The 11,022-nt window shown below is 57.1% G+C and overlaps 1 protein-coding gene across 1 annotated transcript in view; it reads right to left on the bottom strand.

Moving 5' to 3' along the window:
* Positions 1-857: 857 nt before the first annotated feature.
* LOC140203848 (X-linked retinitis pigmentosa GTPase regulator-interacting protein 1-like) overlaps positions 858-11,022 on the bottom strand; it is a 30,407-nt gene continuing 20,242 nt past the window's right edge. The window contains exons 12-21 of the mRNA XM_072269981.1: positions 10,502-10,681; positions 9,875-9,992; positions 8,088-8,543; positions 6,119-6,267; positions 4,973-5,051; positions 4,378-4,484; positions 3,658-3,844; positions 2,174-2,258; positions 1,946-2,073; positions 858-1,738 (exon numbers count right to left, since the gene is read on the bottom strand). Coding sequence (XP_072126082.1) covers positions 1,602-1,738; positions 1,946-2,073; positions 2,174-2,258; positions 3,658-3,844; positions 4,378-4,484; positions 4,973-5,051; positions 6,119-6,267; positions 8,088-8,543; positions 9,875-9,992; positions 10,502-10,681 — 1,626 coding nt within the window. The 3' untranslated portion in view covers positions 858-1,601. The remainder of the gene's footprint in view (positions 1,739-1,945; positions 2,074-2,173; positions 2,259-3,657; positions 3,845-4,377; positions 4,485-4,972; positions 5,052-6,118; positions 6,268-8,087; positions 8,544-9,874; positions 9,993-10,501; positions 10,682-11,022) is intronic.

The following is an 11,022-nucleotide window of genomic DNA, read 5'->3' as shown; positions in this document are numbered from 1 at the left end:
AACTCTGATCTAGTCTTGAAATAACTCCTACATGCCAGAAGACACAGACTTGCCCAGTAACAACAGCTCCCAGTTAACTCTCCGTAACTCCTTTCTACAAGTATTGTAATTTGCACCCCACCCCTTCATTTTTGTACTTTCCCACAAGGTCTAGACTTGCGTTTATTCATAATAATCTGAAAACCTTCTGAGTTGTGATCACTGTTCTCCAAATGCTCCCCACTGAAAAGAGAGCCCCGTGTCCAGGCTCATTTCCCAGTACAAGGTCCAAGACAGCCTAGCTGGATGGTCCACACAGTGTATCAGGATGTACCTAACAAACTCTGCCCTATCTATGCCCGTGGTTCTAAGGAAGGTCCTCTTCAATATCGGGGAAGCTAAAGTCTCCTTGTCACTTTTACACATCTCCATAATCCGCCTGTGTATCTGTTCCTCCCTCTCCTGATGGCTATTGGCTACAGTACAACCCCAGCAGTGATGGAGATTTTTGTTGTGTTTATGATGATGATTATGAAGACATGTAGTCCTCTTTTATTGTCATTTAGTAATGCATGCATTAAGAAATGATACAATATATCCTTCGGTGTGATATCACAAAACACAGGGCAGACCAAGACTGAAAAAACTAACAAAACCACATAATTATAACATATAGTTACGACAGTGCACAATATCATAACTTGATAAAGAAGTCCGTGAGCACAGTAAATTTCAAAATTTCTCAGATGTCCCACACCTCACGCAGATGGGAGAAGGAAGAAAAACTCTCTTCTCCCTAAGGAGCCCCGCAGTAAGTCCTGTCCCAGTGCTGCTGCGACATTCCACCCCCCACCCCCCCCGGTCAGTAATGTCACTTGCCCACCTCTTTTACCGCCCTTGAAACATCGAAACCCAGGAACAGCGGCTGCCAACCCTGTTCCCCCTCCCAACCAGGCCTGTGCCATAGTCATAACTCACAGCTCCAAGCAGTGATCCCAGCTCCATGCTCACCTCCCTGACCCGCAAGGCTCCTTGCCTGGAACTCGACCCAGGGGACACACCAGGCCCCCGCCTCCCCCGCCTTGGGATGGACAGTATCGATGACACGGAGAGAGAGGGTGCCCCTGTCCACCGCCCCACTGACCGCTAACGGGCAAGGACACCCAGCGAGCGGGAAGGCAAGCTGATCCTGAGAGTGGAGACGCCTTGCCTGGGGTAACCCGGAGCCCTTGGGCAAACCAGTCCTGGGAGACTACTTTCAGGTCTGGACTCCCCAGTGAAGGACAGGTGGATGTGGTGGGGAGGAGTGGAGCTGGGGGAGGATTGAGTGGATGGGGCATGGCAGGGGGGGTACCTGTAGACCAAGGGAAGATCTGTTGAATGGGGTAGGGGTGGGATCTACACATCCAGGCATCCCAGTCTCAGACCGAGGACTTGCAGGAGGGTCTCCTCAGCGGGCGGGCGGCGGGGGGGGGTGTGAGGTCCAACCAGCACTGAACCTCAAGCACTTGGAGGGAGGTGGCAGCATACGGACAGAGGGTCGAGAGGAGGAGATCGGGGAAGGGCCAGCAGGGCCTGGGCTGCCGAGCGGACTCCAGCCTGCACGCCGGGGCGCCGAGTCGTCAACCCAGGACGTTGCGACGGGCGGAGCTCACGGCCTTCCTGGAGAACTCGGCAGAGACGGCGCGAAGAGCTGGCGCTCCCTCCACGGAGAGGGAGAGTGTTCCGATGACGTCCGTCTCCCGGCCGGCGTCCAGGACTGGAAAGCAGGGAGAGAAATCCAGTCAGTCTGGTCGAGCAGGGAGCGTCCAGGGGGTTGTGCGTGGATTGGGAAGGTCCCCGGCAGAGGGTTACAGGCTAGGATGTGACCCGTGGGTCTGAGGGGTTTATGTATTGAATATCCCCGGGAGGAATGGAGGATGGGGGTGGATTCTAATCCGGAGGTTCAGGGCAGTGGGACACTCACTGTCAAACTCCTGCTGGACGATATCCTGTCCGGTCTCATGGATCCAAGCCAACGGGATGTGGGAATATCCAACGTCCTCGCACTCGCTGTCCTCCTCCAGCGGCTCGCTCACCACCGTGAACCGCAACCTGCAGAGCCACACGACACGTGGGACAGGGTCTCTCCTCCGCCCGCGGGACCCGAATCCAACACGGACGCCTCCCCCCACCCCCCGCGTCCCCTCCCTACCTGCCGAGGTCGGGCTCTCCACCTTGCAGGTGTGCATACAGGAATTGCCGCTGATGGGCGTCGCGCTCTGGGTCCAGGGGAATAACTGAGGGTAGAGAGAGTGAGTGGGCACAGGGACACGTTCTCTCCCCCACCCCCTGTCTAGCAACCCCCTCCCTCCGCATCTCTCTCTTCCCCAGACCCCTCTCCCCCTTTCACCCCTTTTTCCTCTCTCCCCATCTCTATTCCCCTCCTGTCTCCACTCTATCCCCTTCCTCTCTCCCTCACCTATTCCCTCTTCCCTATTCTCAACCAACTCTTCCTTCCACCACCTCTCCTCATCTTTTCCCTCTTCCCCCTCTCACTTCCCCTCCCTCATTCTCCCACTCTCACTTCCCCTCTCCCTCATTCTCCCCCTCACTTCCCCTCTCCCTCATTCTCCCCCTCACTTCCCTCTCCCTCATTCTCCCCCTCACTTCCCCTCTCCCTCATTCTCCCCCTCACTTCCCCTCTCCCTCATTCTCCCCCACTTCCCCCTCCCTCATTCTCCCCCCTCACTTCCCCTCTCCCTCATTCTCCCCCTCACTTCCCCTCTCCCTCATTCTCCTCCTCACTTCCCCTCTCCCTCATTCTCCCCTCACTTCCCTCTCCCTCATTCTCCCCCTCAATTCCCCCTCCCTCATTCTCCCCCTCACTTCCCCTCTCCCTCATTCTCCCCCTCACTTCCCCTCTCCCTCATTCTCCCCCTCTCACTTCCCCCTCCCTCATTCTGCCCCCTCTCACTTCCACTCTCCCTCATGCTCCCCCTCTCACTTCCCCTCTCCCTCATTCTGCCCCCTCTCACTTTCCCCTGCCTCATTCTCCCCTCTCACATTCTCCCCCTCACTTCCCCTCTCCCTCATTCTCCCCCTCACTTCCCCTCTCCTTCATTCTCCCCCTTCACTTCCCCTCCCTCATTCTCCCCCTCTCACTTCCCCTCTCCCTCATTCTGCCCCCCTCTCACTTCCCCTCTCCCTCATTCTTCCCCCTCCCTCATTCTCCCCTCACTTCCCCTCTCCCTCGTTCTGCCCCCCTCTCACTTCCCCTCTCCCTCATTCTCCCCCTCACTTCCCCTCTCCCTCATTCTGCCCCCCTCTCACTTCCACTCTCCCTCATTCTTCCCCTCACTTCCCCTCTCCCTCATTCTCCCCCCTCACTTCCCCTCTCTCTCATTCTCCCCCTCACTTCCCCTCTCCCTCATTCTCCCCCTCACTTCCCCCTCTCTCTCATTCTCCCCCTCTCACTTCCCCTCTCCCTCATTCTCCCCCTCACTTCCCCTCTCCCTCATTCTCCCCTTCACTTTCCCTCTCTCTCATTCTCCCCCTCTCACTTCCCCTCTCCCTCATTCTCCCCCTCTCACTTCCCCTCTCCCTCATTGTGCCCCCTCTCTCACTTGCCCTCTCCTTCATTCTCCCCACCCACTTCCCTCCCTCCACCTACCGTGCCCGCTCCCTCCCCGGACTCACCCCTGCACCAGTGATAGTATATCCTCTCCCCCCGGCGGGGAGTGGGCAGGGAGGTGGGGGTCTCGTCCCCGGCCACCCCCGGAAGGCAGAACTCCACGAAGAGCTGCCGGATGTCGGGGTCCCTGGCCGGGGGGGAGTCGGGACGTAGGGAGAGCCACAGCACCTCGACCCGCAGGCGCTGGTCCTCCTGGGGGTGGGGAGCAGAGGCTGGTCAGCACAGGAGAGACCCCCACCCGCCCCACTGTGTCACACCCCCTCTCTCCCCCCACCCCTCAGCCCCTCTCCCTTTCCTTCCTCCCTCTCCCCAAAGCTGGCATCCCCTCTCCTCTCTCACCATCGCACTTCCCCAATCCCCTCTCCCTCCCTCCCTCCCTCGTGTTCCCAACCTTTTTTTATGCCATGGACCAATACCATTAAGCAAGATGTCAGGCTTTAATCTCCCTCTTGCTGTAAACACCACACCCCTCCCTCCCTCTCCCCATCTCTCCTCCCCTCTCGTTCCCCCTCCTTCTTTATTGTCCCTCTCTCACCCTCCCCCTCTCTCTTCTCCTTCTACTCTCTATCCCCCCCTCTCTCCCCACACACTTCTCCATCCACCTCTCTCCCTTCCCCCTTTCTCCCCACCCCTCCACCCACTTTTGCACCCCAGCCCCTCTCCATCCCCCCCCCACCCCTTCTCCCTCCCCTCCCTCCCCTCCCTCCCAACCCAGCCAGACTGACCGGTCTCAGGCGACTCAGTGGGAAATGAATTAGCTCATCGCTGTCAGACGACTGCGTCTCCCTGTCATCTGGCGTCTGCGTCTCGATATCCACAGTCTGTCTGGTGTCTGGGAATTAGGGAGTTCCATCTTTAGTTAACTCTGATCCCAGATCTTCTCCACATCTCCCAGCCTGTAACCCACTCCCGGGGATCTGTTATTCTATTTATAAACCCCCCGAACCCCAGGATCAGATCCCAGCCTGTAACCCACTCCCAGGGATCTGTTATTCTATATATAAACCCCCGAAACCCTGGATCAGATCCCAGCCTGTAACCCACTCCCGGGGATCTGTTATTCTATATATAAGCCCCATGAACACCTGGACCAGATCCCAACCTGTAACCCACTCCCAGGGGTCTGTTATTCTATATATAAATCCCCAGGTCAGATCCCAACCTGTAACCCACTCCTGAAGTTGTGTTATTCTATATATAACCAACCTCCCCCCACCTCAAACCCCTGGATCGGATCTATTTTGTAACTTTGTTGCCTCTCCCGTTGGCGTCTCTTTGCCTGATAGTCCTGGCCTGCCTTTGGATCCTTCTGCACTTTACCTTCCTGTGCTCCTCTGGTCCGTGCTGGCCTCTCCGCGACCGGCCGTCCGTGAAGCTCAGGATGAAGACGGGCGCGGATCTGGAATGGAGCGGAGGATCCGAGTTACCTCCTGGAATCTCCCAACCTGTTGCTGGAATCTGGGGTGGGGAACTGCCCCCTCTCATCTCCAGGGACCATGTCACTCGATCCGCCAGGAGATGACCAGGAGCTCGGCCAACACCCTCACACTGATCGAGGCTATTCAACAGATCCGACTCTCCTGAACCCATCTGCTCCAGTCCCGTCTCCCCAGACTCTGCAACACACACAAAACGCTGAAGGAACTCAGCAGGCCAGGCAACATCCAGGAAAAAAGTACAGTCGGCGTTTCGGGCCAAAACCCTTCGGCAGGACTGACTGAAATGCCGACTGTACTTTTTCCATAGACGCTGCCTGGCCTGCTGAGTTCCTCCACCGTCCTGTGTGTGTTGCTCGGATTTCCAGCATCTGCACGTTTTCTCTTGTTCCCGGGATCTCTGACCCATTTCTGAGACGTGCCAGACTTGGTCGGCATCTCTGCCCCCAACCTGAGGCCAAACGTTAAACCTGAACACAAACCCTAAATCCTAAACCCAGAACCCAAATCTGAACCCTGAATCTGAACCTTAAATCTAGAACCCAGAACCCAAATCTGAACCCTGAATCTGAACCCTAAATCTAGAACCCAGAACCCAAATCTGAAACCAGATCCCAAACCCTAAATCTAGAACCCAAATCCTAAACCCAGAACCCAAATCTGAAACCAGAACCCTAACCCTACTACTAGAACCCAAATCCTAAACCCAGAACCCAAATCAGAACCATGAAAAAACACTAAACATGAATCTTAAACCCAAACCCAAGACAAAACCCTCAACCCAACTTCTAAACACAAACCATGAATCTAAATTGTAAATACAACCCCTAATCTAACCCATCTCTGGCCCCTACCCAGCCTCCGATATCTGCCCCATCCTCAACTATAATCCCTCACCCTAAATCAGCCTGACTTATCCCTCCTCCCTGACCCCCGACTCCCACCCCGACATTGACCTCTGCACCCTACCAAACAGGCTGGCCCCTGAAGCCTCCCCATTGTCTCCCTGGTGTTCCTGAAGCCCGGTCACCTGGCTGGGATCTGGCTGATGGCTCTCCGTGGGGAGGTAGATCCACTGGGGATCCCCCTCCTCATCCAATCTGATGCCCTCGTTCTCTGGCAGGGTGAGTCTCATCCCGTACTCCAGCCAGCCAATCAGGCGAGCGGAGGGACCGGCGTCTGTAGGGTGGGGGAGAGGGGGGAGAAAAAAGACAAGAGAATGGCAAGATAGAGCAGAAAGGGTGGGAGCACAGGTGGAGAGTAAGAGGGGAGCAAGAAAAGTGGAGAGAGGGAAGGGAGAGGGAGGCAGGAGAGGGAGAGGGGAGGAAGAGAGAGGGGTGGGAAAGTGAGAGAGTAAGAAAGAGAAGAGAGAGAGAGGCGGGATGAGGAGGGGTATGCAGAGAGGGTGTGAAGGTAGTGATGGGGAGGGAGGTAGAGAGGGCAGAGGCAACAGGGAGAGAAAAGTGGGGGGGAAGGAGGAAGTCAGAGGGGGAGAGAGAGAGTGAGAGCAACATGAAACATCACCGACAAGTCACGGCAGATTTTTGTGAGAGATTTCGACAAGGGCCCACATCTAGAAGTGGGATCCATGGTGAACTGGCCATTCGGATTCGGGATTAATTTCAGAAGGCAGAGGGTAGCAGGTCGGTGGGACTTATTCTGGCTGGGGGTCTGTGACTAACGGCGTTCCACGGGGATCTATCCCTCTGCTGATAGTGAAGGGTATTCCTGTAGGTGACCTGGATGACGATGTGGACGGGTGGCTGAGGCAGCTGGCGGGAGGTAAGAGGACTGTCAAAGGATACAAGATGTTACCGATGAGTTACAGAGGTGGGCAGAGAAGCGGCAGATGCAGTTTAATTGGGGCAAGTTCGCAGCGTTGCTCTTCGGGAGATGAGATGTACAGAGACAGAACACAGTTAACGACAGGACCCTAACGGCGCTGGGGTACGGGGGGATCTTGGGGTCCAAGTTAAAAGGGTCTGCACAGGTTGATAGCGTGGTAAGCAAGACGCACGGCATGGTTGCCTTCGTCTGCCGAGGCACTGAGGTCAAATGTCGGGATATTACATTCTGTATAACTCTAGTCAGGTTACACTTGGAGTATTGGCTGCAGATATGGTTTGTCCCATCGCACGAGAGGGTGTGGGTGCTGTGAATAGGGTGGGCTGTGAATAGGGAGGGGGGATTGCGGGAGGAAGGAATATGGGAGGAGGGAGGGGTGTCGTGAGTGAGGACGAGGGAGTGGTGGGTGAGTATAAGTGGGTGGGGGCTCTGCAGTGAGGGTGGGTTGTGAATGGGGGGGAGTGCGGGAGGAAGGAATGTGGGAGGAGGGAGGGGTTCGTGAGTGAGGATGAGGGAGGAGCAAGGTGGGAGGGAGGAGAGAGGGTGAGGGATGGTGGAGGGAGGTGGCGGGTGTGAGGGAGGGGTGAGGTGAGAGTACGAGGGAGAGTGGTGACTGAGGGAGAAGAGAAGATGGAGGGAGGAAGGATGAGTAAGGTGTGAGGGAGGAGTGAGATTTGGAGGAAGGATGAGTGAGGTGGGAGGGTGGGAGGGAGGGGTGAGGTTTGGAGGTGGGAGGTGTGAGGGAGGAGTGAGATTTGGAGGAAGGATGAGTAAGGTGGGAGGTGTGAGGGAGGAGTGAGATTTGGAGGAGGGATGAGTGAGGTGGGAAGGTGAGAGGGAGGGGTGAGGTTTGGAGGTGGGAGGTGTGAGGGAGGAGTGAGATTTGGAGGAGGGATGAGTGAGGTGGGAGGGTGGGGGGGTGAGGTTTGGAGGTGGGAGGTGTGAGGGAGATTTGGAGGAGGGATGAGTGAGGTAGGAGGGTGGGAGGGAGGGGTGAGGTTTGGAGGTGGGAGGTGGGAGGTGTGAGGGAGGAGTGAGATTTGGAGGAGGGATGAGTGAGGTGGGAGGGTGGGAGGGAGGGGTGAGGTTTGGAGGTGGGAGGGTGTGAGGAGTATGAGTGAGGAGGGAGGGGAGCTCTCAGGACTCGTCCTCACCCTCGATGGGGGCCCTGCCCCAGACGGTGCCGCCCTCCTCCAGCAGCCCCCGGAGCGCCAGACGGGCGCTGCCCAGCGTCTGGACGTCTGCGCCCCAGGCCCGGTGCATCTCCAGCCGCAGGCTCCCGTCCCGCAGGTAGCGCAGAAAGCCCCGCTGGCCCGGGACGGCGTACAGGCTGGTGCTGCGGTAGCGCGGGCAGCGGCCCCGGCCCAGCTCCGTGCACTGGGTGGCGAAGTCGTACAGGCCGTGGCTGCAGAAGGTGACGGGGTCGGGGTCGCCCAGTCTCCGCAGCGTCCGGGGAAGCAGCTCTGCCTGGAGCAGCTGGATCTCCAACAGCCTCGTGTCCGCCGTGCCCGCGGACTCCCGCCGGACCGGCACGCCGGACGCTTGCTGACCGGCCTCCGCAGAACCTCGCCGGACCAGTCCCCTGGGTCCGCACGCCTTCATCAGCCGATCTAGGTGCAGTCCGAGGTGGAGGATTACTGTCCACAACAACTTGGAGTATGCACACGAGAGATTCTGGCGATGCTGGAAATCTTGAGGGACACACACAGACATACAGACAGACACACACACACACACACACATACACATACATACAGACACACACACACATATACAGACACACACATACAGACATACAGACACACACAGACACATACAGACAGACACAGACACGCACACACAGACACACACACACACACAGACACACACACAGACACATACAGACACACAGACACATACAGACACACAGACACACACACACATACAGACACACACACACACACACAAACAAAATGCTGGAGGAACTCAGCAGGTCAGGCAGCATCTATGGATGCGAAGCTTCGGGTCGAGAGCTCTTGTCAGGATGGTGCGGCTGAATTGAACGCGTTGGTGGCAATTGGGAGAAGGTTGAGCAGACCCGACCCTGGGGGTGTGTGGTTTGTCCAGCCGGCTGAGCTTATTAGAAGTGGGGTGGGGGTACAGAGGATGGGGGAGACTGTAAAAACCAGCCGAAGGTCTCTGATCTACAGTATGGGGATGGCTTCTTCAGATGGAGATGAGGGGAGATGGATTTTCGGGAAGACAATTGGTGGGGGGGGGGCAGGACTTTCACGGTGAACGGAAGGGGCCCAGGGGTACAGGTACATGGTTCACTGAAAATGGAGACACAGGTAGACAGGGTAGTGATGGTGCTGGTCTGCATCGGTCAGGGTACTTAGAATAGGAGCTGGGATGTTATGTTGGGGTTGTGGAAGCTCGTTTGGAGTATCGTGCTCAGTTTTGGTCGCCCTGCTGTAGGAAAGATGCCATTACACCGGAAGGGTGCAGAGGGAGATTTATGAGGGTGCTGCCAGGTCTCCAGGGACTGAGTTATGGAGAGAGGTTGAGCAGGGTGGGGCTTTATCCGTCGGAGTGTGGGAGTCTGAGGGTTGACTGTATAGAGGTGTACAGAACCACGAGGGTCACAGATAAGGTGAGTGCACACAGGCCTGGGGAATCTCGAACCAGAGGGCACAGGTTTAAGGTGAGAGGGGAGAGGTTTAATAGGAACCTGGGGGACAACTTTTTCACCCAGAGGGTGATGGAATGAGCTGCCAGAGGGCGTGATGGAGGCTTTAACATTTAAACGATGGAGGCCAGTCCAGAGTCCATGGAATTTTTTTCTCACAAGGGGGTGGGGAAAGGGATCTCGGGGTCCAAGCGCAGAGGAAGGTGGGGAGGTGGGGTCAGGATTGAAGGGTCTCTGTTCAAAGGGGTGTGGAGGAGGGGGAACCTCACTGACCCTCCAGTGAGCGGGTCTGAGCTGCCCTCAGCTCCAGTAGCCGCTCGCGGTTCTGCAGGCGGTCGGTAAGGGTCTGTCTCTCTGTCTCCCACCGCTCGGTAAGCAGCTCCAGCTCCGACTGTGCGGCCGGGGAGGGTGTGTGGGGGGGAGAGAGAGAGAGGGGGGGAGGGAGAAAAGAGAAGAGATGAGAAATGGGGAGAGATGAGAAAGAGAAGGAGAGAAGGGAAGAGAGAGGAGGAGGGGGAGGGGGGAGAGAGATGGGGAGAAAGGGAGGGGTTGAGGGGATGTTTATTGGTGAGAAATTCCAGGCAATCAGATTTGGCTTGGAGAAACATTTTTTATCTCTGATCTCAAACACAAGTGAGCCGCATCCTTTCCTATCCCTGATCGTCCGAGTGGATTCTCCTCCCAACCCAAATGGACAGAGTGGCCTCCTGTCCTGTCCCAGACGGAACCAATGCCTGTCCCAGACAGAATTTCTATCACTGGTGGACAGCGGGGTCTGTGTTTCTGTTCTCGACTGACCGAGCCGCCTCCCCCATCACCCCCGACTGACTGAGTGGTCTGCCCTGCTATCCCCAATGGACCGAACGGCCTCCCCTGCTGACCCGGGACAGCGAGCATTACCTGGCAGTGCCGTGAGATCTGGTTCTCTGTTAGCAGCAGGGTCCGCATCTTCGACAGCTCCTGCACCGTCTCCGCGTGCACCACCTGCAGTTCCAGCAGCTCCCGGCCAGACGTCTCCTGCTCCCGGCCAGACGTCTCCGCTTCCATCCACCAGCCGAGCCTGCCGTCCGAGAGCCCAGGCTGTGGGCGGGGGCAGGGTCAGTGGGAGGGAGGGATTGAGGGAGAGGAAGAGTGGGAGAGAAGGAAGACAGAGGGAAAAGGGGAAAGTGGGAGGAGACAGGGAGAGAAATGGAAGAGGGATAGAGGGAAGGTGGGAAGAAGGTAGAGGGAGGGAAATGAGGAGGTTGGGAGGGGTGAGTTCGACCGGGGTGAGGGTTTCAGGGAGAGGTTGGAGGGGTTTGTGTGGGGACTGCTTGTGGTCAGGCTCGGTCAGAGGTTTGGGATTGTAACAGCGATCGGGGAGAGCGAGACGCTGGGACCGGGAAGGAGTCTGACAGTGAATCTGGGGTTGGGATTGAGAT

This window comes from Mobula birostris, chromosome 10 (genome assembly GCF_030028105.1).
Source record: "Mobula birostris isolate sMobBir1 chromosome 10, sMobBir1.hap1, whole genome shotgun sequence".
Classification (NCBI taxonomy): domain Eukaryota; kingdom Metazoa; phylum Chordata; class Chondrichthyes; order Myliobatiformes; family Myliobatidae; genus Mobula; species Mobula birostris.
Note: the sequence above shows the minus strand (reverse complement) of the source record. Positions and strands in the feature narration are given on the sequence as shown.